At 48.6% G+C, this 25,398-nt stretch overlaps 11 protein-coding genes across 11 annotated transcripts; 6 read left to right on the top strand and 5 right to left on the bottom strand.

Annotated features, from left to right (window-relative positions):
* The first annotated feature begins 2,156 nt into the window (after window positions 1-2,156).
* BDV38DRAFT_251707 (uncharacterized protein) lies at window positions 2,157-3,143 on the top strand. The gene is made up of 2 exons (XM_032055065.1): window positions 2,157-2,680; window positions 2,798-3,143. The coding sequence occupies exons 1-2, from the start codon at window positions 2,421-2,423 to the stop codon at window positions 2,883-2,885; spliced, it is 348 nt and encodes a 115-aa protein (XP_031911687.1). The 5' UTR covers window positions 2,157-2,420; the 3' UTR covers window positions 2,886-3,143.
* A 122-nt stretch (window positions 3,144-3,265) lies between these two features.
* Window positions 3,266-4,332, bottom strand: BDV38DRAFT_284705 (carbon-nitrogen hydrolase family protein; the record flags this gene model as incomplete). The annotated part of the gene is made up of 5 exons (XM_032060327.1): window positions 3,266-3,622; window positions 3,687-3,765; window positions 3,827-4,110; window positions 4,160-4,252; window positions 4,321-4,332. The coding sequence occupies 5 exons, from the start codon at window positions 4,330-4,332 to the stop codon at window positions 3,266-3,268; spliced, it is 825 nt and encodes a 274-aa protein (XP_031911688.1).
* Window positions 4,333-4,526: 194 nt separating this feature from the next.
* Window positions 4,527-7,908, top strand: BDV38DRAFT_134163 (exosome catalytic subunit DIS3). Its single transcript, XM_032051340.1, has 2 exons — window positions 4,527-4,798; window positions 4,849-7,908. Exons 1-2 carry the CDS (start codon window positions 4,603-4,605, stop codon window positions 7,749-7,751), a joined length of 3,099 nt encoding a protein of 1,032 aa, XP_031911689.1. The 5' UTR covers window positions 4,527-4,602; the 3' UTR covers window positions 7,752-7,908.
* Window position 7,909: 1 nt separating this feature from the next.
* Window positions 7,910-9,714, bottom strand: BDV38DRAFT_134182 (MCT family MFS transporter). Its single transcript, XM_032051342.1, has 2 exons — window positions 9,317-9,714; window positions 7,910-9,253 (listed from the first exon to the last, which is right to left on the bottom strand). Exons 1-2 carry the CDS (start codon window positions 9,560-9,562, stop codon window positions 7,943-7,945), a joined length of 1,557 nt encoding a protein of 518 aa, XP_031911690.1. The 5' UTR covers window positions 9,563-9,714; the 3' UTR covers window positions 7,910-7,942.
* Window positions 9,715-10,563: 849 nt separating this feature from the next.
* On the top strand, window positions 10,564-13,025 carry BDV38DRAFT_134175 (LIM domain protein). The gene has a single exon (XM_032051341.1). It carries the CDS (start codon window positions 11,071-11,073, stop codon window positions 12,913-12,915), a length of 1,845 nt encoding a protein of 614 aa, XP_031911691.1. The 5' UTR covers window positions 10,564-11,070; the 3' UTR covers window positions 12,916-13,025.
* A 655-nt stretch (window positions 13,026-13,680) lies between these two features.
* trm8 (tRNA (guanine46-N7)-methyltransferase) lies at window positions 13,681-15,193 on the bottom strand. Its single transcript, XM_032051346.1, has 3 exons — window positions 14,769-15,193; window positions 14,519-14,706; window positions 13,681-14,433 (listed from the first exon to the last, which is right to left on the bottom strand). The coding sequence occupies exons 1-3, from the start codon at window positions 14,924-14,926 to the stop codon at window positions 13,787-13,789; spliced, it is 993 nt and encodes a 330-aa protein (XP_031911692.1). The 5' UTR covers window positions 14,927-15,193; the 3' UTR covers window positions 13,681-13,786.
* Window positions 15,194-15,461: 268 nt separating this feature from the next.
* Window positions 15,462-16,139, top strand: BDV38DRAFT_284710 (ESCRT-II subunit protein VPS25; the record flags this gene model as incomplete). The annotated part of the gene is made up of 3 exons (XM_032060328.1): window positions 15,462-15,833; window positions 15,896-15,971; window positions 16,027-16,139. 3 exons carry the CDS (start codon window positions 15,462-15,464, stop codon window positions 16,137-16,139), a joined length of 561 nt encoding a protein of 186 aa, XP_031911693.1.
* A 130-nt stretch (window positions 16,140-16,269) lies between these two features.
* On the bottom strand, window positions 16,270-19,479 carry BDV38DRAFT_134210 (BRCT domain-containing protein). Its single transcript, XM_032051345.1, has 4 exons — window positions 19,032-19,479; window positions 18,527-18,963; window positions 17,080-18,463; window positions 16,270-17,012 (listed from the first exon to the last, which is right to left on the bottom strand). The coding sequence occupies exons 1-4, from the start codon at window positions 19,122-19,124 to the stop codon at window positions 16,365-16,367; spliced, it is 2,562 nt and encodes an 853-aa protein (XP_031911694.1). The 5' UTR covers window positions 19,125-19,479; the 3' UTR covers window positions 16,270-16,364.
* Window positions 19,480-19,835: 356 nt separating this feature from the next.
* BDV38DRAFT_284712 (putative toxin biosynthesis protein) lies at window positions 19,836-21,416 on the top strand (the record flags this gene model as incomplete). Its single annotated transcript, XM_032060329.1, has 4 exons — window positions 19,836-20,042; window positions 20,154-20,292; window positions 20,372-20,480; window positions 20,540-21,416. 4 exons carry the CDS (start codon window positions 19,836-19,838, stop codon window positions 21,414-21,416), a joined length of 1,332 nt encoding a protein of 443 aa, XP_031911695.1.
* Window positions 21,417-21,577: 161 nt separating this feature from the next.
* On the bottom strand, window positions 21,578-23,211 carry BDV38DRAFT_134207 (ceramidase). The gene is made up of 4 exons (XM_032051344.1): window positions 22,872-23,211; window positions 22,609-22,795; window positions 22,015-22,531; window positions 21,578-21,923 (listed from the first exon to the last, which is right to left on the bottom strand). The coding sequence occupies exons 1-4, from the start codon at window positions 22,965-22,967 to the stop codon at window positions 21,740-21,742; spliced, it is 984 nt and encodes a 327-aa protein (XP_031911696.1). The 5' UTR covers window positions 22,968-23,211; the 3' UTR covers window positions 21,578-21,739.
* Window positions 23,212-23,911: 700 nt separating this feature from the next.
* Window positions 23,912-25,392, top strand: BDV38DRAFT_134197 (putative mitochondrial carrier protein). The gene is made up of 2 exons (XM_032051343.1): window positions 23,912-24,219; window positions 24,341-25,392. The coding sequence occupies exons 1-2, from the start codon at window positions 24,162-24,164 to the stop codon at window positions 25,264-25,266; spliced, it is 984 nt and encodes a 327-aa protein (XP_031911697.1). The 5' UTR covers window positions 23,912-24,161; the 3' UTR covers window positions 25,267-25,392.
* The last annotated feature ends 6 nt before the right edge of the window (window positions 25,393-25,398 follow it).

The following is a 25,398-nucleotide window of genomic DNA, read 5'->3' on the forward strand; positions in this document are numbered from 1 at the left end:
TAGGTAGACTCAGCAATATCAACAATCAAGTAGCGCTTGATGGCTTGTCGACTAAAGTTCTATTTATAATACACTTAGCAAATATCTAGTAAATATACCCACTAAGAGTGACAAACATAGTTTGATCCATCTGCGCCTGACTGCCTCATAGACTGCTCGATAGCCTCCATGTCCAAGTCATCATCGTCAAATTCGTCACCAGAGGATCCCCCCCGTGGCACGCTCACCCCTTGGGCTGGCTTCACCATTGCCTTAGACGAGCTAGCGGTGCCACTTCCAAGTCTAGATAGGTTGGAGGTCGTATTATTCTTTGAGACGGGCCTCACTAGCTTCGTACTTGGAGCCGCGTCGCATTCGGCAAGGATATCATCTATATTATCTGAAAACTCATCAAATTCATCGTCGTCAATGTCAACCGTATTGAGAGAATAGTCGGTTTTCTCGTTAGGCCCCGCTTCCGAATTCAGAGTCGTTGCATGAGCATAAGGGTTTTGCTTTTCATCATGTGGCTCGTGGGCGTTCGTCGAAAGGAATGTGGTATTTCCCCCAGTATCCATTGCGTTTGGTAGGTTACCATGTTCAACAAACGGATCCATAGAGGCTTCCGCAAGTTCAAGGAAACCTTGATCAAAGTCATCGTCCTCGAACTCGGACGAAGAGGCCTGCTCTTTGTCTTGGGGTTCAGGATAGACCTCATTGATCTTGTTATTCCGATTTGATTTAGATGAAGAATGATGGCCAGGTCTATCTTGCATGGGAGACACTGACCGACTTCGTTGCATGCCTTTGCGTCTAGGCACAGGCGATGAATCAGCTGCGGGATTGTGGGATTTCGGTGACGTTGGCGCATTTCGGAGACTCTTTTCGATCCTTTCCACGAGAAAATTGATTTTAGACGAATTGATACCCCCAGAGTCAACGACATTGCTTTTTGTCCGAGAAAAAATGCCGCGGCCTGTGCCAACTCCTCCACCATCGATCCTCCTTCGCTTAGCTTTAGAACTGGGCCATTCGGCATTGCAACTATTCGACCGTCTTAAACCAGAGGAATCGCGACCTGTCCTAGCCGGTGCGGGAGTCTGTGGAGAGGAGGAAAGGAGGTGTGTGAATTGAGGTGGTGGTAGAGTTCCATTGCCGTTGGCAGTGAGTTTACCCACATAGTTGTTCCATAGTTCGGTTGCGAGGTCGTTCTGTGGAGTCCTTTGAAGTCCGTGCAATGATGAATGCATGTCAAGAGACTCTTGACCTCCGCCTTTCGAATTTCCAGCTAAAGGCGAACTGGTTGGGGAAGAGATATGCCGGCGTTTCCTGGCTTGTGTTGCAGGCGTTTGAGACATCGTATCCGGATTTGAACTCGCAGGGACATGCTGCCAAATAACGTAGTCTTCAGGTGTAAACTCTTGCGCTGGGGCTTGGCTAATGGCATCTTCAGCATTGCTAATCAAATCTGCCAATGGAATCCTATTTCCCGGAGTCTGAGGGCATTCCTTGGCTGCCTTCGCATCTGATTTATCATCCGAAGCTTCTCTTTTAGTTAAATCGGCTTGATCTGACCGAGTAACACCATTCAACCACGATGATTGATTCTCCTTGTTCGTATGTGCTGGCTTTATTGGCGATTTGGGCGGTGATCTCTTAGATGGTGATTTCTCAATACTTTTATCATCTCTGATGTATCGAAAAGTATTTAGCTTCGAGCGGGAGTTCGAGGAAATGGGATATGAATTGGTGTTCTTATTCATGGGGTTCATAGTTAGAGCTGCTCGTCTTCCGTACGAGAGCAGCAGAGCATCTCGATTAGTCTTAAGTGGATATTTAGCAATGAAAAGCCTGCCTGGCCTGCGGAGAATGTATACCGGTTAGTCAACGAACTGGGATGAAGGATAGAGAAGACAATTATTACAATCCTGGGAAGTCAATTCAAGGAAGTGACATGCATGAATCTAACTTAAGTAGGATTTGTGTCTTGACGCATGCAATCGCATGAATCATGGACCTAAGATGCATATGCGATAAGGGAATCGCTAGACGCGTCGCGCGCGTTGGTGGAATTATGCCTCAGGCAAATATATGCCTTAAATCGCAGGCATAAAACGGTATGAGAACTGACCCGATTGGGACTAGCGCAATGACTCCATCGGCCTTTTGCGGCTTCTGAACATCAACCGCTGTTCAAACCGTCACCCCTCCAACTTAACGCCTCCTGCGCCTTCAACGACAGCGGTCGGATCAGAAACTGATCAATTGGACCGACTATTATCATCGCTGGTCGAAGGAACACCGAATTTGACGTCTTAACCCGACCGTCCTTACCTTCTTGGATCCAACAGGGGCCTCAACCCGCCACCGCCTGTCCCTTATCATCGACTGCTTTAAGGACCAGGAATTCGTTATATTCTCCACTACCCTTCATAGCCGCAATGTCTGCTCGTACTTTGTCGCACAGCCTTCGCGCCCGCTGCCTTTTTCGCAGGCCTCAGAACGTTCAGGGTTTCTCGACTCGTACCAACCTCCGTGCCGCTGATCATGGAGATCACTACGACCCTCCGACTGGGTGGCTTTTCGGTGTCAAGCCAGGCCAGAAATACGTGAAGGAAGGCTGGGAGAACATCTGGTACTACGGATTCATTGGCAGCTTGCTCGTTGCTGGTGTCGCATACGTTTTCAAGCCAGACACCTCGTACGTTAATCCCTTGCGCTTCGGCTTGCCATCAGCAAGCTCTCTATTATCAACAGAAGCCGCTATGCTACATGAAATGTGAAAACCTACTAGTGCATAAAACTAACTTCCTGGCAGGATACAAACATGGGCTCTGGAAGAGGCACGGCGGAGACTTGAAGCCGAGGGTATACTGGAGGACCCCGAGAAAGCTCAGAGGAAGTAAGGGACAAACTTGTCCTGAGTATTTCCTTGTACATTGTACATAGAGCGGTCGGACATGGAAAACAGTTTCGGATGAGATGTTGTACCTGTGCTAGTGGATACGATTCGCCAGCTCAGTCTAGACAGGTCTTTTTATTCCCTTACCTATGTTCTTTTTTCTTAAATTCTGCATTGTACTCTGTCAACGTATATTCTGGGATGCTTTCACCGATTGCTTTAGAAAGTTACGCAAAAGCAAGGAATGCAAATGTCCAATCGCAAGTAACATTTCTACCTATCGTCTAGTTTCAGACTTCGCCTATATTCATCGAGTAACGGTTTATTCACGGAGATTGGTCTACTTATATCCCCGCCTAGTTACCACTACTACGGGTTAGACCATTATACCTCTGGATATATATCAGTCCTTCTAGGAAGTGGTATCTCTCTCCTAACCTTCGCTAGAAGGTCCAAATCAATATCCGCGAAGGCGATTTGCGGTTCTGTATGTTCGTCGCCAAGCTGAGCTACAATCTCTCCCCAGGGATTCACAATCATCGAATGGCCATAGCTTCTTCTTTTCTCATTGTGAGACCCCGCTTGCGCTGCTGCTATCACATATGACTGAGTTTCAATAGCCCTGGCTCGTAGTAGTGTTTCCCAATGGGCCTTCCCCGTGGGAACCGTGAATGCTGAAGGATAAGTGATAAGCTGGGCATTTTGCCGCTTCAAAGCCAGACTAATTTCGGGGAAACGGAGCTACAAGATTATATATAATTAACGTCATCCAGTATGGAAACCAGGCCCTTTTCAGATGACTTACATCGAAACATATTGCTAAGCCGACACGTCCAACAGGGGTCTCGAATGGAGGTAAAATTTCCATTCCTTTCTCAACACTCCTGGAAATAATGGTCAGTAAAACTACTAAATACTTATAGTATACCTTCTGGGGCAACCGACGCGCTCTCCTTCAGTATAGGACCACCTTTGAGCTCTATGTCAAATAGATGAACTTTCTGATAGCGCTGCGTGATAATGCCCTTTTCATTGATCCAAATAAGAGTATTCTTTACTCTACCATCCGCGGATGGTTCATGAATGCCGACATTGATGTGTAAATTAGAGTGCACGGCCTCCTTCTGCAGGCCCAGTACGAATTCACTATCATATACAGAGCGCGCAAGTGAGATTGTCTCTCCTGGCGAGGACCCTATATAGTCTGTCGCTTCAGGAAGAAACAATGCCTGCTCACGTGTTAGTTAGAAATTTGCAAGTCAATGACATATACCGTACTTTAGCTCCGGCAGCAACGGCTTTGCGCACCAGTATCTGACACTGGGCCAGATTGGCAGCCATACTCGCAGTCGAGCATAGTTGCCCCACGGCCTGTCGAGTTAATAAGAAGTTAGTGGCTAGAGTCACTCTTTTTTTTTGTTATAATAAGGAATACTTACTGCAATTACCATTTCTACTTAATTGAAGCTTAGAATGTGTCTGTAGTGAACTTCTATTAGAGTGTATGCTATCTATTGGAATGAAGGTATAATTGGTGAAGCAGGTTATCTGATACGATTAGTGAGGTAATCGGAGACTTTCCCATTTTGGGACAACATTTATCTCGACTGCCAGCAGCGGAACCGAATCTGAACGAACGTCACTGACCGCACCAACGTCCCAGAAAGCAGCTTTATGATAAGAAAAACCTGACTCCACAGTCAGGTCATATAGCTGCCAGTATGAAAAGCTTACGGAGGGATTTCTCTTCTGACTCGCATACCGCAAATGTCACCAGCAAAATCTTCGTCAGGTCGACAAAAAGTGGAAAGGTGCAAAAGATTGTTCGTGAGCTTTATCTGAGACAGGATATTCCTTGCTCATCAAAGCTGTGCTCAACATGTCCCTCGGTCGCTCCAGCGGATGCGAATGGAAACAGTCAGTAAGATCGGTGTAGAATATTGCTTCTAGTGGCTAATGCGACACAGTTGCGCCTTTCGTTCTTTCAGAGCAGCCCGCCGGCACAACCGCTTTTCCTCGTGGCCATTACCTCGTCCCTGATACGAACGCGCTACTGAATGGCATGGATCTATTTGAGCATACCGGCGCATTCTACGATGTGATCATCCTTCAAACAGTTCTCGAAGAACTTAAAAACCAGTCTTTACCTCTCTACAACCGCCTACTTGCCTTGATCAAGACCGACGAGAAACGCTTTTACCTGTTCTTCAACGAGTTTAGAATGGAAACACATGTACGGAGAGGACCAAATGAATCGATCAATGACAGAAATGACCGTGCCGTCCGTGCTGTAGCAAAATGGTATACTGAACATTTACGAGCCGCAGCGAAGAAGGGAAAGAAAGAGAAAACAGTGCCTACTATCGTTGTTATTACGGACGACAAAGACAGCTTGCGCAAGGCAAAGGAGGAGAGCGTGACAGCTCTGTCGTTAACCGATTACGTCTCAGGCTTAGAGGATTCCGACAGATTACTCGACATGATCAATGAGTCAAGAGAACAAAGAGAGACCAAGGGTGCACGCGGAGAGCTGTTTTACCCAGAATACTATACCATGTCCAAGATCATGACTGGATTGAGGGCCGGTACCTTACATCAAGGCGTATTCAATGTGTCCCCGTACAATTATCTTGAGGGATCCGTCAATGTCGCAGCATTCGACAAGCCTCTTCTCATTCTGGGTCGCGACAACAGTAACAGAGCTATCTCTGGGGATGTTGTTGTGATTGAAGTGCTTCCTAAGGATCAGTGGAAATCCCCATCAACCAAGATTGTTGATGAAGAAGCAGTATCCAAGAATGACAATCCTGACGCTGAGGATAATGAGGCTGTGGTCACTGAAAGGGAAAGAAAAGCTTTGCAGGAAGAGGTCAGACAAGCGCATGGAAAGGGTACAGAAGGAAGGCCTCAGCCAACAGCTAAGGTTGTGGGCGTGATCAAACGAAACTGGCGGCAGTATGTCGGACACGTTGATTCGGGATCAACAGGCTCCCAAGCTAGCTCTGGTCGGCGTCAACAAAATGTTTTCGTTTTGCCCATGGACAAGCGTGTGCCTAAGATTAGGGTCCGTACAAGGCAAGCCTCCGAACTGCTGGGTCAACGAATTCTCGTCACAATCGACGCATGGGATCGTGATTCTCGGTATCCTACTGGGCACTTTATCCGTTCATTAGGAGAGCTCGAAACAAAGGGAGCTGAAACAGAAGCTCTGCTACTCGAATACGATGTACAATATAAGCCGTTCCCGAAAGCCGTTCTCGACTGCCTTCCCGCAGAGGGTCATGACTGGAGAGTTCCCGCTAGTAAGGAAGACATTGGCTGGAAAGGCCGCAGAGACCTCAGAGATCTTCTTATATGTAGTATTGATCCGCCAGGGTGCCAAGATATTGACGATGCTCTTCACGCGCGACCGTTGCCCAATGGCAACTTTGAAGTTGGAGTCCATATCGCAGATGTATCACATTTCGTTAAGCCGAATAATGCGATGGACCTCGAGGCTAGTCTGCGTGGCACAACAGTCTATCTAGTCGACAAGCGCATTGATATGCTTCCACACTTGCTTGGTACGGATCTTTGCTCGCTCAAGCCTTACGTGGAACGTTATGCTTTCTCGGTTTTGTGGGAGATGACTCCAAATGCCGAGGTTGTTTCTACGGACTTCACTAAGTCCGTCATTCGCTCTCGTGAAGCCTTCAGTTACGAGCAAGCCCAGATGCGTATTGACGATCCATCGAAACAGGATGAACTAACCGAGAGCATGCGCACTTTGCTTCGGTTCTCCAAGATTCTCCGCCAGAAGCGTATGGACGCAGGTGCACTGAACTTGGCCTCGCCTGAAGTTCGTATCGAAACAGATAGCGACGAGGTTGGAGATCCACTTACGGATGTCAAGACAAAAGCTATGCTCGCAACCAACAGCCTCGTTGAAGAATTCATGCTTCACGCCAATATCACTGTTGCAGCTAAAATCTATAGTACATTCTCCCAAACCGCTATGCTACGACGACACGCCACCCCTCCACCACAGAACTTTGAAGAGCTCATTAATCAACTTTCCAAGAAGCGGGATATGAGACTTGATGTTTCTAGCTCACGCGCCTTGGCCGACTCGCTTGACCAGTGTGTTGATGCTAAGAATCTCTTTTTTAACACTCTGGTCCGCATTCTCGCTACCCGATGCATGACATCTGCAGAGTATTTCTGCGCAGGTGCTCATGCCGAGTCGGAATTCCGTCACTATGGTTTAGCCTCTCCCATCTACACGCACTTTACCTCACCAATCAGACGATATGCCGACTTGTTAGTTCATCGACAACTTGCATCTGCTATCGGATATGAAGGTGAAGACGGCCGGGCAGTCATTGAAGGTGTCATGACCCGCAACCGTCTTGAGGATATCTGCCGTAATATCAACTACCGCCATCGCAATGCCCAACATGCTGGTCGAGCCAGCATCGAGTACTACGTTGGTCAGGCACTGAAAGCGCGCGGCGAGAAGCTATCCGCTAACGGAGTGGATGGCGGCATCGAAGAAGAAGGTTACGTCATGCGCGTTTTTGAGAACGGCGTGGTGGTGTTTGTTCCGCGATTTGGTATCGAGGGCGTTGTGCGTCTGGAAGACTTTGTGCTCAAGGGTGATTCTGCCCTACACTCTGTTGAGGAACGGCGAGAGCTAGTAGTCCGTCGGGAGAGCGAGTTTGACAACGAGGAATACACTCTTCAAGTCTCGGATAAGGGCCACTCTGATCAAGGAATGAGCGTGGAACTCTTCCAAAGGGTCAAGGTCAACGTCAGTTCCGTGAAGGAAGAGAGTGGCCGGGGTGCGGGAAAGAGAAGGGTTAGGGTGTTGATTTTGGGAACCCAAAATTAGGGACAAAGAAAAGAAAAGAAAGCATGTCTTATGATGGCATTTGGGTGTTGGTCATAAAAAAGAGATCATTTGGAGTCTAGTGGTATTATAAATAGGTCATGTATTACTGTCTGATTCATGTATACTTCTTGCATTTACATTATTAGACTGGATAATGTCTCTCCATGTGCATTTAGCCGAAGTCACTGCTGTCACACTCTTTTCAATGTGACCATGCCACGAAGTAGTGCAACTGGTGACCAGAGCTTAGTCTCAGGTACTGCCCCGGAAGCTGGAGGTTCCACTGCCGGCTGGTTCCTCTTCTCATCTCCAGCCCCATGGGAGCTTCCCACCTTGACACCGTCATCATTAGCAGTCACCGCAGCAGACGATTCCAGCTGAGCTTGCCGGTTGGTATATTCCACTTTCCAACCTCGAACTACCCACAAGCACAACGACGCACCAATATACATAAACCCGGTGAAGATCTGAACCCTCAAGTAAACAGAGTCGTTGGAGTTGTTGTCCCGCAAGACAAGAGCGATAGCCTCAGAAACAGTCGTAGGAGCAACGAGAATGATCCAAGTAATGCTAAGACCGCTGGGCAGGTCTCTCAAGCCTATGATCTCTGCAAGCACAGGCGTAACAGTTGCCCAGTACGTACCAGCAACGGTACCAACAAGGACCGCAAAGAAGCAAACTACGCCCATGCTGTGCGCAAAGATCCAAATGACTAGACAGAACAAACCACAGCAGAAAGAAAGAAACGTAGCAATATTAATGCGACCGAGTTTGTCGCTGAACATGCCCACAAAGGGACGACCAAGGCCTTGACCAAGATTCAGCAGGGCACTAACAATACTACCTTGGTGGGATGTAAGGCCGACTGAGAGGGCGAAGTTAGCTACGCTGAATAGGAGGGCGACATAGCCTAGCATACTGAAGACGCCCCAGCCAAGAAAGAGGAGAAACTCAGGGCGTTTGAATAACGGTAAGTGGAAGGCTTTGTGACGACTTCCGACGTCTTTGTTGCGATCTCTTATGAGGTTTGCGCATATGAGGTTGACGACGCATGCAATGATGCCCAAGATTCGGAAGGCCCAGCTAAGTCCCAGTCGAGGGATCATGGAGCCTACTGCGAGGGACCAGATCAGTCCCCCCAGGCCGGACCCGGCGGCGTTGATGCCCATCGCGAGACTCCGTCGTCGCTGGAACCATTGAGGGATGATGCCTACGCTTCCAACAAAGAGAAACCCCATCCCCCATCCGAAACAGACGCCTTGGCTAAGGAAGATATGCCATCTTTGCGTGGCGAAGGAAGATCCTATCAGTGAAAGCGTCTCAAAAAAGACGCCCATGTTTAAGACAAGACGTGTCCCATAGACATGGATCAGGTGGGTGGCCAAAGGAGCAACCAAGAGAGCACAGGATATGCTCAGACCACCGGTGAAGGCGTACGAGAGTGCAGAGGTATTGGGGAATACATCGTGCGAAAGATAATAAGAGAGGAATACACCATAACTCTTAAATAGCGGTCAGCCTATCCCGACTTTCTATGAAAGGACAATGAAAATTAGGAGACGAACACTGTTAATTCCCCATGTATGTGCATTGATCCAGAAGACACAGGCAACACAAACCCATCCATAGCCACCATCTGGGGGTACATCACTTTGGTACTTGTCTTCTAGGACCTCCGGAGCTGCGTCTTGCTGCTCTTCCGACTCAGTCTGATCCTGACAATGGTCTTTCCTATATAGTGGATCCTGCGAGATTAACTCACGGTCATAATCGCGAGAGCGGACTATATCGATAGGAGTGTTGTCTGCCATTCGTGCGACGGAAATAAATAACGTGTGATTTTGCGTCTCTCCCTCCACTTACTATACATGAGAGGACATAACTGTGCTCATGAAAGAATGGACCCTATAGATAGGATAGAGAGAAGGCTGGAGTAAAGTAGTCCAAGAAAATATGGGAACATGAGCTATTAGAAGTCCAAGTTGATGTGTCATGCATTCAACTGGAGACGCTACGACAGCCTGGTAATCGCATCCTGCCGACAAGGATTCCTTGGACCACGGTAAAAGACCCCGGCAGTCCCAGAGACTGTCATTGGGCTAAGTGCCCCCGAAATTAATTGAGGGCGGATATAATGCCGAGTAGCCGGTGGAGCAAAGCTTGGGAGTTGGAGACGGAGTGAAATCCGGAGAAAGTTGGGGTATCGATTTTGGTTGGTAAGCTCAAGAAAGGTCTCATTGTGCCAACAGGGGATGAATTGCACAGGGAAAATATTGAGTAATGAGATCTCCACTTGTGCCACATGGTCTATGGTTATATGCTCGTTTCATTTTCTGAATATTACCAGCATGTATAACCCGTACTATCCAAGATAGGAATGCCCTAAAGATAGTACATCCATCGGAGCTTTCTGACTGAGAGCAGATAAGGGGCCTGGTCAATGCCCGATGACGCTTGACCCATTGTAGAGACAATCTTAGGTCTTAGGGTTAGTGTTACCTACTGCGGTTAGTCCCTCGAGATGAACCTCTGCGTTGCCTTTGCGACCATGTGAAACCGGCGTTTGCACTGTTTGTAAGGGGTTTGTTGTTTGTTTCCCCCCTTCAGTCATTCCAAATGCTTCGGTATTGTTACGGTTGTTATGATCAACTAAAAATCACCCCAATCAGTGCCAGATAGACTAACCCTACAGAACACCATCATTTAATCAATTACTACTGTCTCTCCATTTAAGACTAACAGACTTTAAGCATATCTCTTTGTGATGACACTCTAATCGTCGCAGCGGGGCTGAAGAGATCTTTCTAGCCCAATCTATCAATGTGCCCACCCCAGCCACCTTCTGGAACATTATTGGCTCACTGATCAATTATATGGGAAACTGACTTCATAGCTGAACAACACATCAATCGACTCTGATGCCTCTCAGGATACCCTTCCCTTGAAGACTCTCTTCCAGGCCAACACCACGCCATGTATAGACCATATCTGCACCATAACAAGGCCAAAGATGGCCAACGGAAGGTCTCCCCTCCCGGGCCATCATACATGTCCGACGATCAGGTTGGTAAGTCTACATTGTTAGCGGCGTAACAACATTCTTCACTCTGCAAGGTTTTGGTGGTGTGATCTTAATTTTTATTTTTGGGACTTATCTCCTTGATACTAACATGTGGCTGACCTTTTCTCCTGTGCAGCAAATTATCTGAAGGATCTCCGGACAAATAGGCCAACCCGCCCAGGCGGATCGAGGCCACTCCCTACGAAGCCAGCTGATTCGGATCCTCGAGAGGACCTCCCTCCAAGGGCAGCATCAGCGATGTCTTCATATTCATATTCAAGGATGCCGTCTACCACTACAGCGGGCGATAGGGATCCGCCCCGCGCTACCAGTTCTTTATCTAACCACCGTCCTGTATCTTCTCGAGGATCCATAGGCAGTTCGGCTGGACGACCGCTGGTCCAAGAGCCCCGAATGGTACCCGTTCGGCAGAATATCTCTCCAACGCGGGTTTTCTCTCGTCCAAGTCCTCCGTCTCCAAACGCAGCGTATCGCGAGAGTTACCGACGTCGGTTTGAAAGGGAGGAAGCCCAATCCCTCCGAGATGCACTACAGGAGATGGATATCCAAGATGACATTCGCCTCCATCAAGCTGCCCAGGATGAGGCCACAGAACTGGTTTGGATGCACCAAAACCCTGGATTGCCTTTCAAGAACCCATACGCTCCTTATCGTAATCCCGATATGGAAAGACTCAGTCAAGGATCAGATAAGAGTAGCACTTTAATTAGTCACGCACTCTCTTCCAGAAGCCCACGGCGGGACAGTTATCGTCCCATATCAGACAACTACTCGGACTCCCCCAGAGCACGCGCTGAGGAACAGGAGCCTGCTTTAGACGAACAAAATTCCAGCCCCAGAAAGAATGGCACACTTCGAAAGAATCTCAAAGTTGACTTTTCCTTGCCTCGAAATGGGAGCCCGTCAAAACGATCGAGCAGTGGTTACGGACTAGGCCTCGCGAATGCCGGCAATGGTTCGTCCAAGAGTGTTTTTCGAAATCCCAATGACCACATTTATGAAGAGCCTGGGGAGTCCCAGAATGTGGAGGATGATGAACGTCCTGATTTCTCAAAATCTGATTCGTCAGCCTTAAAAGTCAAACCACGTAATGCCCTGCCTCGAGGCTCGAGGCCCCTCTCTGGCCGATTTGGCAGCCTTTCGTTTGTCGATAAACTCTCTCGTTTCGAGCTACACAAGCATCCCCCAACGCAGTCAAGAAACCCTGAGTATAAGGCCAACGATCCCCTCCCCCAGGCCAATTCGAATGATGAACAAGTCATTCCGAAAAAAGATGGAATTGAGATTCGGAGCGACGAAATTCGAGCAGCGACAAGTAAGAAGCTCAGAGACCGAAGTACAAGGTTGCCCATGCCAACTGCTGTGAGTGATCGCGCCGGCCGACCGATTGTCAGCTTTGATCCAACCTGGAAGCCCACTGAGGCCCAATCCCCAGGCAAAGGTATCGACGTTGGAACGCGTGAATCCGCTTCACCAACACCACCCCCCGCACCTGCTGCTCCAACAATTGAGGTATCTCAAGCGCCTTCTATCCCAGTGATTAACTTACCGGATGACAAGCCACCTACTATTTCTGAGATGGCAGGGTCGTCAGAGGACCGTAATAAAGATGATAGCTCGACCTCACCCAACAGCACCAAACGCCAAAATCCATTCCAAAGGAAATCGCCATCATCGGCTCTGCAGAACCGTTGGCTATCAACTTATAGTCGGGCTGGCGTCCCAACGGCGAAGTGCGAATCATGCACTCTTCCGATTTCTGGAAAGATAGTCACTGCTGCCGGATCACGGTTTCATCCAGAATGTTTCATGTGCCATCATTGTCAAACACCGCTTGAATGTGTGGCCTTCTACCAAGAGCCTGATGCAAAACGTCAGGAACGACTGGCAGCCGCTTCGGCAACCGACGAGGAGGCCCGTTTGCTGAGGTTCTACTGTCATCTTGACTTTCATGAACTCTTCAGCCCGAGATGCAAGAGCTGCAAGACCCCTATTGAAGGAGAAGTGGTTGTAGCATGTGGTGCTGAATGGCATGTCGGCCACTTCTTCTGTGCCGAGTGTGGTGATGTACGACCAACCTAAGAGCTTGAAGTTTAAGTAATAATATGCTAACTATACTTTTCCACAGCCTTTTGACCATGAAACACCGTTTGTAGAAAAGGATGGCTTTGCATGGTGTCTTCAATGCCATTCCCGGCGCACTGCTCCTCGATGCTCGGGGTGCAAAAAACCGGTACTCGATGATGTTGTCATCACGGCTGTCGGAGGTCAGTGGCATGATGAGTGCTTTGTCTGTCACGAATGCAGTGCCGGGTTTGGGCCGGACGGACGATATTTTGTCCGAGAAGGCGAGCCCAAAAGAACAGCAAAAGGCCGCATCATTGGAGGCCCAGTCCAGCTACCTGTATGCGAAAGATGCGAGGGTATACGACTGAAGGCGTCGCCTTAGCTTTGATGGTAACGCGCGAGAAACTCCGAGAAGACACGTTTATTCATCATTTAAACGAAGTTTTATTGACTTACATACAGTGCTTGTAACTGTTCGCAGCATCTTGGGTGTTGGAAGTAGAGTCTTGTCTTTTTGATTTTCTTTTTCATTTTCATTTCATTTCATTTCTTATTTTGGGTATGTTATGCATGTTACAAGTTATGCCAACTATTGCATATGCAGCAAGCGGGAATATGTGTCATGTGAGTGTATGTCAAATACTAGTAGCGTCTGGCAGCTTGTCGTACTTCTTGGGTGTCATAGAGCTAGGGACAGGGTCATGGAACTGGCTTTTAACTTAGTTTCTTTTCTATTCTTTTTTTTCTTTTCGGGTTAATAGGCTTTTATAACTGAAACAACTATATACATACATCAGGGGTCCGAGTACTGGTTTCTAACCGCATAGAATCGACGCTAGTATGGAACACCGTAGCCAGAAGCAGCAATGTAGATAACTAGGAAATATCAAGCAGACCATTCAGGGTCGGCCTTGCGACGGAAAACAGCCACATACTTGTTTCCCTTGTTCCTAGTGACCTTCTTGCCTTCCTCCGTACACTCCCTCATGACCTCCACACAGGGGTCATTTGCCAATTCCTCCTCCGAGACCCGCTCAAAGAGATCTTTGACTCCACCTTCACTCGCCTGCTGTTCACCTTCCTCTCGGAAATGCCTCAAAACCCAATGATGATATTCCTCCACATCAGTGATCGTATACAAAAGACCCCCAGGCTTCAGCGCATAGGCATATTCAGCATTCAAATTTTCGGAGATGATTCTGGCCTTGTGCTTCCTGGCTTTGAAATGAGGATCTGGGAAGCAAATAAAGATCTTAGATAGTTGGTGTCTGCGGAAGAAGTTGGGGAAGAACTTCATCGTATTACTGCGGAGGGCGCTGATGTTCTGATACCCGCCCGGGACAAGGCTAGTGGATGTTTCGGCGGTGGCGTCTGCATCCGGGGAAGCTCCATCGGTGGCCAGTTCGGCGGTAGTTGACGGAGCTGGGGAATCGGTGGCGGTTGTAGAGGAGTTCTTGAGCTTGTTCTGTTGGGTTCGTAGTGCTTGGATGCGGTTTTCTACGTATTCGATAACTTGGGTGCGGATTTCCATACCTAGTTGATTGTTAGTTTATTTTACAGCGGAAACTGAAAAGGACTGCAGGATAAGATAAATCAATTGACAGGGTCATGAACATACCGAGCATCAAGGTCTCAGGTAATAACGGCGCAAGGCCAACAAGCAAGCCACCGAACCCGCATCCAATATCCACAACCTCGACATCTTTCAAGAGTTTCCTCGCACCCGCCAGATTCGTTTGTTCAGGATCAGGATTCACAAACGCCGGATAATGCGACGACCAGTCCATATGCGCCGGACTGAGCGGGCTAGAGCGTTTAGTTAGCACCCACAAGACCAACTCACGCACGTAATTGATAGATCTACATACTAATCCAGTCTATGATCTGAGAAGGGATTCGCGTGTGCACGCTGCCGATAGAATTTCTTCTGGGGCAGTTTAACCTTGTCCGTGTCTTCGTTGGCTGCGGCGGCCGCTTTTTTACGGTATTGGTCGCGCTTTTGGCGCTTGGCCGGATGAGCGGACATTGTGATTCTGGTCGATTATGCTGTTGTGTCTGAAATTAGGTCGCGAAGTAAAGTTGTGCAGAAACGATTGACGGGCGTTGTGGAGGAGGTAGGGTGCATTCAACTGCGATGCGATCGGATGAGGTGCGGAAATTTATTTCGAGATTTAAATGGAGTTAAGGTTATGGGGGACCCGGAGATAAAAGCTCATGCGCAATCAATCATCTGTCACTTAGATTCAAACTTCCCCAAGTCTCCTACCATTTGATTCTCGTTCAACGACTTTCGTTTTAGAACCGTGTTATGCGCTTATTTATTATATAGCTATCTTCCGATTTTCAATTTTCATCATCGCGGACCAGTTCATTTATTAACCCTCTCATCACTGAGCAAAGCGGTATCACTCCAACTCCCCACCTATCTATCTATCAAACCGTTATCAACCCCTCCGCACGTCAATATCCTCAAACATACACTCTATAATTTAAACAACAGACTCATATTGACAAAACCACGGATTCATCGCATCTAAACGAAACCTAGAGAAGAGAAGAAGATGTCGAATCCAGCCCCCTTTCAATTCCCACCGACCTACTCGTTCCCTCCATTCTTCACCCCCCAACCGAACAGCACAACACGACTCTCGCAGCTCCAGAAATGGTCTTTATTAATTCAATCTTGGTGTCGCCATCACCGAACGTACCGTCTCTCCTTAATAGAAGCTATCGAGTCACCGCTATTCCATAACTCGACGCTGCGGAAACGAATTCCACTGTCCGAGGCGCGAAATATCCTGGACTGGATGGCAGAGAGCGAAGAGAAGGGTGGAGGAGGTAAGAGGGCGGAGTGGGTTGATGGAGCGAATAAGACGATTGCTTGGGTTTGGTGGAAGAGGCCGGAGGAGTGGGCGGGAATTCTGGCAGATTGGGTATGTTATCTTTCCGGATGGGCAAACGATTGGATCCTGATGATTGGTGTCGGGGGGGGTAGATTGAGATTACCGGACAAAAGAACGTGGTTTTGACGGTTTATGAATTAGTTGAAGGGGAGGCAACTATGTCACAAGGTAGGTCATGTGTGGGTGTTCCGGGTGTTGCGTGAGGTCTGCTGACGCTCGATAGAATGGCATGGCATGGATGTAGATGTTATGATGAAATCGCTCAATGTCCTCGTGAAACGGGGCAAGGCCCAGGTCTTTGGTAATGAGGGCCAGGAAGGTGTTAAGTTTTTCTGATGCAAGCAATTATCTAGCGCAGGCGTTGAAATCATGCACTGTCATCATGGCTGTTCATTAAATCGCTCGGATACGATCAGTAACTTCTACATGATAATTCCAGAATATACACAGAAGAAACACTCCGCAGGTCAAGAACCCCGAGAGGGAGGCCCAGAAAAGCCTGGACAAGCAAAAAGCAAAACCATCTCACAGGAACACCTTAACTCCCGTCTAGACATGAGCTTACTCCTCCATCTTGTCGGCCATGTCTTCACTCAGCTCATACTCATCTGCTGCGCGCAATTCTTGCGACATCACAATGTCAAGAAGCCAATCGACGCGTACAATCCGCGGTGTTTTCCCAATACCCTGAACCATCTGGCGGAACCGTGGCCATAGCCTTTGGTGCTCGGGTACTACACTGCTGAGAAGATACACTTCTTTCCGACCCCAGTTATCATCTTCGTCACTGTCATCATCGCTCTCTTCTCGTTGTGTTTGGTACGAGACGCGTCCGCGGAAGAGCGAAAAATTGCCTCCATTAGTGTCAACAATTGACTTGAAGGCTTCAAAACCCCCTCGGATGGCGTCGACACAATAGATCTGATACCCCTGCAACAGCTTGTTCTTGTTATTCTTGGCGTTGCTTAAGGCTACCTCTAGAGAGAACCCGAATCGCTTTTCTGCAGCCTTGTCCTCCAAAAGGAAACCGGCAGGATCTAAAAGCTCGTTCTTTTTAAGGCATGCTGTAATGAAATCGGTGCTAATAATTATTGGGCTATAAGCAAGCGCGTTGACGAACTTAGGCGTTCGAAGTATAGACGGGGCGGCAAGGTGAGAACATTTCCGGGCATCTTGGACAACCTGGGCTCCAAGCTCTCGAAGTTGTCGCTGTATATCATCAGTTTCTGTCCCGCGGCGAATAAAGCCATAATAACATAAGGAGACTTTCACAAACCTTGTCTGCATCTTCTTTCTTCATGTTTCCTACCCACTTCTGGTACCCAGTGATTAATAGATGCATTGTCACGGGAGGCTTTGATTTCTTCTGCCTCTTTGCCTCTGTCGCTTCGTCCTCATCGCTCCTGACCTCAGGCTCGAGTGATCTTCGCTTCTTAGCATTTAATGTAACGCGATCCTCATCCGTCTTCCTGCGACCTCCATAGATCACACCACCAACACGCTTCTTTTCCTTCTCGTACAATGCAATATCCGGGGCAATATCATGGAGACGGGCAGCCGCGGCTTCCTTGGACTTCCGACTGCTTGTGGAGGATGGCGTATCATTCTCCTTGCCTTCCGACGTAAGTCGGGTACGCGCAGGCGTCTGTAGCTTCCTGCTATCTGAGAGTTTCCGCGACTTGCCGGCTGGTGTTGCATTCCCTGTATCCGAGGCATCTCCGTCATCTTCTTCCGGTCCTTTCACTCGTGGTAGCTGCATGGAAGCTGTCGCCTTTCCGGTTGTAGCATTTTGATCCTTGTTCTGCATAACTCGACGCGGGCTTGTGGCAGCTTCAGGTTTGTGGTCTGAAGGGAAAAAGAGGCTTTCGAGAACACTCCTGTCCAGCCGTGTTTGACCGACTACCTCGCCTAGGTTGGTCCGTCGAGGAAAGTGCGTATAACGGGGATCGGAAACCGGCAGCAGCTTCCACTTTGCATAGCTCTCTTCAAGCCACAGGTGATTGACCACATGCAGTCCCCATTCTTTCGCTGCGGAGCACTTTTCACTGTTTCCATGAGCAGTCACCAAATGTGTGTTGTCTTGTTTCAAGGTCTTAGTACATTCTGCACCTGATGCGGCGACTAGATTTTCCAGATAAGCTCTAGCTTCTCCAACATAATTGGACAAACTGATCTTGAATCCTTCAAAGCCCGGGATGGCAGTGCGCGGCACAGGGTAGTGCAGCAATCGCCGCAGCGGCGAAGTCCAGGTGTTGTATGTTACCAAATGGTAAAGCCAAGATAAGTTTCCAACCTCTTTATTCAGCCTCGACGCCAAGCGATACGCATAGCCTTCTCTGTAACGACATATCAAGACTTCTGCCTTGGAGACATCAGATGTGACAGTGCCTCCGCCTTCCTCGATAATCTCTGTGATCGAATCTAATAAGTGCGAGCCAATCCCAAGGTCTGTGGAAAGCATGACGTGCTTCCCTTCAAATACATCGAGCTTTGGCCGAGGTGTCGGTAGAGTAGTTGGTTCGGCTGTGGAAGCTCCGACAATATCTCGGTTCTCTGTAGAGCGGATCGGCGCATCGGGGCCTGCACGGAGGATTTCTGGGTTTGGCAGAATATATGGGCGCTCGTCGATTCGTCGTCCGAGTTTCAGGCAGTCGTCAAACCTGGCGAATATCAGGTTAATGAAACTTTCCAATATTCTGCCATTGTAAACCCAGGGGTCTTACCAGTGCGGAAGCACTATCTTGACATTCAACTTCTTGCCAAGAGACACTCGAGCCTTGTCTGAGTCCGTGGTCAGATCGACCAAGTGAGTGACCATTTGTGTTATCCTGGGGCTATAGAGCCCCCCTTTTGCCAGCACACCACCGATAATCGCATCCTTATCGCCTTCTGGGATATCACCACAGGTAACCACAACATCGTTCAAAAATAGTCGTGGGTCGGGACTGTACTGTCGCGGATTTGCCAGCTTTCTTTTATTAAGACATGCATGCAGCCATTGCGGTTTGACGACAGGGATCAGAGCATCATTGGCAGCGTCAAATGTCGGGAAATCGATGGTGGTAGATACGAGATGGCTAAATTCATGTAACGGTGGGAACGCAGCGGGCGGTTCATAAATGACGGATTCACCACCCTGTTCCTCGAGGGTTGTCGCAAGCTATCGGGCATGCGTGTAAGAGTCTATTGTATCCAAGGCATATGAAGGATAGTTCATCCGATGCGTACCTGGTGCGCCGTATCGAGGCTGAGGTCTTTCGAGCATATTATACAGATCTTGCACTGGTCGAAGAGCTGAAGCTCCTCTTCGCGGCTCCCCATGGTGGGAATTGACGGTATTACTGTTTCCTTTCTTGTTGTATATAATGCCTTATCAAAGTCACAAAAGTATGGTTTCAATATTGCTAGTTGACTGGCAGCTGAGATCTGTGGTGGCGGCGTTTTACTACAATTATGCGATGCGACGCGCCAACGCGCCAACACGACACCTGATCACGTGTGCGCACCATTTACCGCAAGTGTAATCAACGCATTCGCATTCTACTATTCCTCTCTCCTGACACATAACCAGTTCGAGACGGTCATGCCGTGGGGTATCCCATCTTGAGAAATTATAATGGCGACGGTGGTGACACCGTTCATATACGAAAGGGCGATACTTAACCGACCATGCTATGTGCTACAGGTCTTCACCGAAGGTCTGTTGAAGAACTGAAAAAGATGGGCCGAAAGTTCCACTTGTAGATTATCTAGAGTGTCATGTTTGCTTCTAGATAATGCCCATAATATACTAGTAGGTTTGTTTAGTGCATAATGCAAGATAATAATGCAAAATGCTCGGCACTGCTTCTCGGGCCATTCAGAGTTGATTGTGGGAATTCACCTCGGCTCATCGATCCAGTCCACGGCAAAAGTGACTTGGGCACACCTCCGTTACCCCAGACCATAACATGGGATCCCTCCGCCTTTTAAAAGCCCCAGGCGGGCCCATGATGGACCAATACTTTCCCAAATAGAAGAGATACCTATGCGATGTCTTGCCCTACAATTTCCGGACCTTTTCGCATTGTCCACCATGTGGTCGAATGCCAGCATATTCGGGAATATCCCGCGGCTACGGCTAACGAACAGGAAGATGAATTGCATTTAGCTGTCAAGCAGTATATTCCCCTAGATAACCCTAATCCTAAGCCAGGTGATGTCACTATTCTTGCGACCCATGCGAATGGTTTTCCCAAGGTACAACGTCCTTGATTTTAGTTGCGCTGTCAATTAATTGTGACTTGCTTTGTTTTTTTTTTTTTTTTTTTTTTTTTTTTTTGGGAACATAAAGCTAATGCTGTTTACCAGGAACTCTATGAACCACTCTGGGAAGAACTACATGCTCGGTCCAAAGCTAATGGCTTCCACATCCGAAGTATTTGGATAGCAGACGTTGCGCATCAAGGGCAAAGTTATGTAGCCAACGAAGATCTTTTGGGCAACGACCGTACGTAACAATATCTCCACTGGATGGTACGAACCAACCAAACGGCGAATACCCTAAAACTAACACTGTGCGCGAACAGCTAGTTGGTTTGATCATCCCAGAGACCTCCTTCACCTCGTCAACGTAAAGCGCAAGGAGATGCCTCGTCCAATCGTCGGGATCGGTCATAGCTTTGGCGGCGCACACCTGTAAGTCTTCTGCAGGATGGGGCCTCGCAACTCTTCTTAACACGCTTAAACCATCACAGTGCGAAATTATGCCTGATGCATCCTCGACTCATCCATACACTTGTCCTGCTAGATCCTGTTATCCAGCGACAAACGACACAACTAGATCCCCTGTCGGCCGATAAGCGCAAACTGGCCATGGCCAAAACTACCCAACTATCAACCTATCGACGGGATATCTGGCCTTCCCGAAAGGCCGCTGCGGAGGGTTTCAATCGAAGTCCGTTCTACCAAGCCTGGGACTCCCGTGTCCTTGACCGCTGGGTTAAACACGGCTTGCGAGAACTTCCCACAGCTATTCATCAAATTCCCAACGAAGCATCCAAGGACGGCGAACGACCTGTCACCCTGACGACACCCCTTCACCAAGAAGTATTTACCTTCTCACGCCCCAATTACGACGGGCCTCCGGGCAAAGATGTACCGGTGAATCGGGTGACACATCCCGACCTCGACCCCAATCACCTGGGGTCTTTCCCCTTCTACCGTCCTGAGCCGTCGCGCATATTCGCTGAGATACCGCACCTCCGACCTAGTGTCATGTACATATTTGGCGGCAAATCGGATATGTGTCTTCCCGAGATGATGGCCGACAAGATGGCCAACACTGGTGTAGGTTTAGGTGGCAGCGGCGGGGCAGCAGCTGGTCGAGTTCGCGACGTCTATCTCAAAGAATACGGACATCTCCTTGCCCAGGAAGCACCGACTGAATGCGCCGAAGCAGCCAGCAAGTGGTTGGGTCAGGAACTGCGGCGGTGGCGAGAGGAAGACCAGAGTTTCCGAGAGCAGTGGAGTCGGAAGTCGAAAGTTGAGAAAATCACCATTGATCCGCGCTGGAAGGAACACGTCCCCGCCCCTGTGAGGGGTAAAAAGGGCCCTTCCAAGCCAAAGCTGTGAAGACTGGTAGACGGGCCCGCAGCTACACAGGAGTTATGTTGCCCTCAATGAATATAGCGTACGTCGATGAGGTTCATGTGAGATAATAGGATAAGCAACATAATATTGAAGACCCTAAATCACGCTGTGAGTTGTAATATCATCTTCATTTTTCTCATCCTGTTCTCTATAATAATAAAGTCCTGGCCAGGCCAAAACCAATGTCTATAATGAATAAGCCAAACATAGATGCCAGGGCCATAGCCAAGCAACCGTAGCTCCTGGCCACAATGCTCGCTTAAACGGAGTAAAGATATGGTGTCAGTAATAACAGTTATACTAGCCTAGTTTGATTTCTTGGCCACGCCATTTTCGCCCTTGTCTTTGGAGCCAATGCGGATGATCTCCGGAAAGTTCCAGAAATGCGGCCACCACAAGTAATATTCTTCCTGACGGTTGTTCAAACAGTGGCGCAGCCAAATGCCCCAGATAATATAGAGGTACGCACCAATGCCGGTCATAAGATGCCTTAGCAACAGAACAATGTTAGCACGCATGGTACGAGCGAACACCTCCGGCAGCGCAGAAAAGAGAAAGGACAAGGGAAAGGAAAACATACCACCAGCCATGACCTTCTAGGAGCATACCCCACGGAAGCCCCACTACCCGACGCCATCCGCGGATCTTAGTGCAAAAGTGGTTATCCAAATTCCAGATAAAGAAGCCGCCGAGGAACATGCTCAGCCCATAAATAACCATGAACCACATGGTCTTCAGAATCTTGACATCTCGCACATTCTCGTAATGTTGATGCTCCTTCGAGGGAACGGGTAGATCCTGTTTCTCACGTGCTATCCGGTCCTCCTCGGTGGTGTGTCGCCACTTAGGGCGAAGGGTTACCTCCATGGTGTACATACTCCGCAGGACAACGACAATAGTCAGAATAGCATATGCATTCTGGTGGAAGATGGGGTCTTGAAGGTAGTGGTAATAGAGCGTGATAAAGACGGCCAGACTGGTCAGTGCAATGGCTAAGAATACACGGATGCTTGTCGGTCTCGAGTAAGAAAAGGAAGCATAGCACATCAAACATGTGGTGTAGATCATGGAAAGCTCGTCGACAAGTTGCATGGGATCTGTTGGAAAGAGCAGGTTAGTAAGCCCGAGTTACCGAACGCTCCTCATAGAAGGAATATAGAGATATATCACTTGCATTTCAGGGTTGAATGGAACAGGAAACTCCCCGTTCCAACTAGGAGATAACCATAGTATGCCACTTGAAAGATCGAATCATGTCCATTGCGCCTGCAACTGCATAGCCCTTTGATGCCAAGCCACATGAACAGAAGGTTTGTCAGAGCGTTGACAATCTCGGCGGAGTAGATGGTCGCATAATAATCCTATTTTCATGGGAACATTAGGAGTGAATCAAACAGAAGAGAAATACTTAAAAAAAAAAAAAAATGGAGGGCGCACCTCCTCGCACCAATTCAAGGTCGACGTAACGGGACTCCAGTACCCAGCCTTAGAAGGCGGATATGGAAAGAAGGGAAGGGCAGGCCACTCAGGCATTACGGGCAGAGACCGACTCCGGCTGTCCACGGATAATGGTCAATCTCTGTTGTGACGGGGTAATTATCGGGTGGAGTTATAGAAAAGAGTGCATGGCAGGTACAAAGAGGGGAAGAAAAAGGAAAGAGATGTACAAAGGAAGAAGCGTCGACTGGCGTTCGTGGAGTTACTTTCTACCTAAACTAACTCGACATCCGTTCGGTTCATCCAGACCCGTGACGTCGATTGATTACGAGTAGGTCAAGCATCGCAGGCTGTCAATCCGCATTTGCAGGAAACCGATTGGCTAGCCTGTGACTCCGCCAACTTCCGAATCATTGCTTGGGCTGGTAACATTTGACTACTTAGTACAGTACTCTGTAGTGCGGGTGTAATTTTGACTTTGCCCTAGCTATGGATGCATTCGGCCTTAAATTTCATGAAGATCCCTGGATGAGACACCAAATGAGGGTTTCTAAGGTATGTACAGAGTACTTCCAGGTGAAAGGTTCATTCCCCGGAGTCTCTGCGGGAGAGTTCAAGGCTAGTTCGTCCAACGGGAAATCGTCTCCCAATTGGTAAGATTCCATACATATGCCTCGGTGCATCCATGGATGGGTACATATGTACATTTCCAGGTAGCGTCGCAGGCCTGACTGCACCAAAGATACTATATGGACACCAACTAAAAAGTCTCGTGGCCAGGGAGCGCATTCCGTTTGGAATAAAAGTTAGTTAAGCCGATGTACTGTAACTATATCGTATTGCACACCTTTCCTGAAGCAAATTGATCGCTGTAATCGAGTACCGGAAATACACCGCATGTGGCCGCCCGTAACTATATCCGGCCAATCATAGTAGATCCGGAACGGAGCTCTGATGACTTCACCAACCGCGATGCTCGAGAGGAAAAATGCTACCGGCAATTCCGTTTTTTTGGAACCTTACATCGTTCCTGATCTGAGTACATGTCAGATCTCACCTCTCCAATTCACAATTACTTTTTCTGTATCGCTTGAGATGTGGTCTCTGCCGCCCCCTTCGTGACTGTGACCGCATCCCGGTCTCTCGCAAGATTCTCGTCATCTACAAAAAAGCGGTGTCCATTGCGGATGAACTGAATCTGCTGTCATAATCCCTGCCTGATCAACCTTCAAAGCGCATATAAACTTCGATTCGTGAACGTCCAGGCTGGGCCTGTGCAATAATATTGCAATGTCGAACGGCGCTGCATATGCAGTGCCCCAGGTGAAAAAGGCCTCTGCCACTACGAGTATGTTCCTCTCTTTTACGACCTTTTGTGCTACTCTTTTCTTTCTTCGGCCCACTGGAGAAGAAATTAGAATTCTTTCGTTACGGCGAAACGCATTTGCTCCTGTCTAATTTGCTGGCAGCATCAAAAACTACTTTTCATTTCGCCGCTGGCCTTTGTTCCGGTCTCAGCTCCGCCATCCTCCTCCAACCAGCAGACCTTCTCAAGACTCGAGTCCAGCAGTCTCAGAACGCCGCGCTTCTACCGACAATAAAATCCATTATCTCTTCCCCGAATGGAATTCGCGGCTTATGGCGTGGGACCCTTCCCTCCGCACTCCGCACAGGCCTCGGCTCAGCGCTCTATTTCACAAGTCTCAATGCCCTACGACAAGGTTTAGCGCATACCGGAGTCCCGGTCGCCCTCTCCAGCGCAAGCGCAAACGGTAAAGGTATGGCATCTTCGTCTGCCCTTCCAAAACTGTCGAACTCGGCCAACCTTGCCACGGGTGCGGCCGCTCGCGTTGCGGCGGGATTCGTGATGATGCCCGTCACCGTGCTAAAAGTACGCTATGAATCGAGTTATTACGCATATGGCAGTCTGTACAGCGCAGGACGCGATATCCTTCGTACAGAAGGTGTGCGAGGACTTTTTGCTGGGTTTGGGGCAACCGCTGCACGTGATGCCCCGTACGCAGGGCTCTATGTTCTCTTTTATGAGCAGTTGAAGCGGCGCTTCGCATCGCTGGCCGACTCTGGTACTGGTGATCAATCGCTAAAGTCATCCTCTTCATCAATCAACTTTGTCTCTGGAGCATTGGCGGCTGGTCTTGCTACTGCGATTACTAACCCGTTTGATGCGGTCAAGACTCGACTGCAACTTATGCCGAACAAGTACGGAAACATGATGCGAGCGGTGAAGATGATGATTCATGAAGATGGCGTGCGGAGCTTGTTGGGCGGCTTAGGGTTGCGTATCACCAGAAAAGCGCTAAGTTCAGCACTCGCTTGGACAGTTTATGAGGAGCTGATCCTTCATGCGGAGAAGCACTGGGCATCAAGGGACTAGGTGCTAGGTGTCTGTATAACCAATAACCTATTTCTTTATTTTGCTCGAGCATTTATTTGGGAGTTTGGGTTGGACCATAAAGGAGTTTGGGTATACATCGTGGCAATCATCATTGTATCATATATAGGTGCG

This window comes from Aspergillus pseudotamarii (assembly GCF_009193445.1).
Source record: "Aspergillus pseudotamarii strain CBS 117625 unplaced genomic scaffold BDV38scaffold_41, whole genome shotgun sequence".
Lineage (NCBI taxonomy): Eukaryota > Fungi > Ascomycota > Eurotiomycetes > Eurotiales > Aspergillaceae > Aspergillus > Aspergillus pseudotamarii.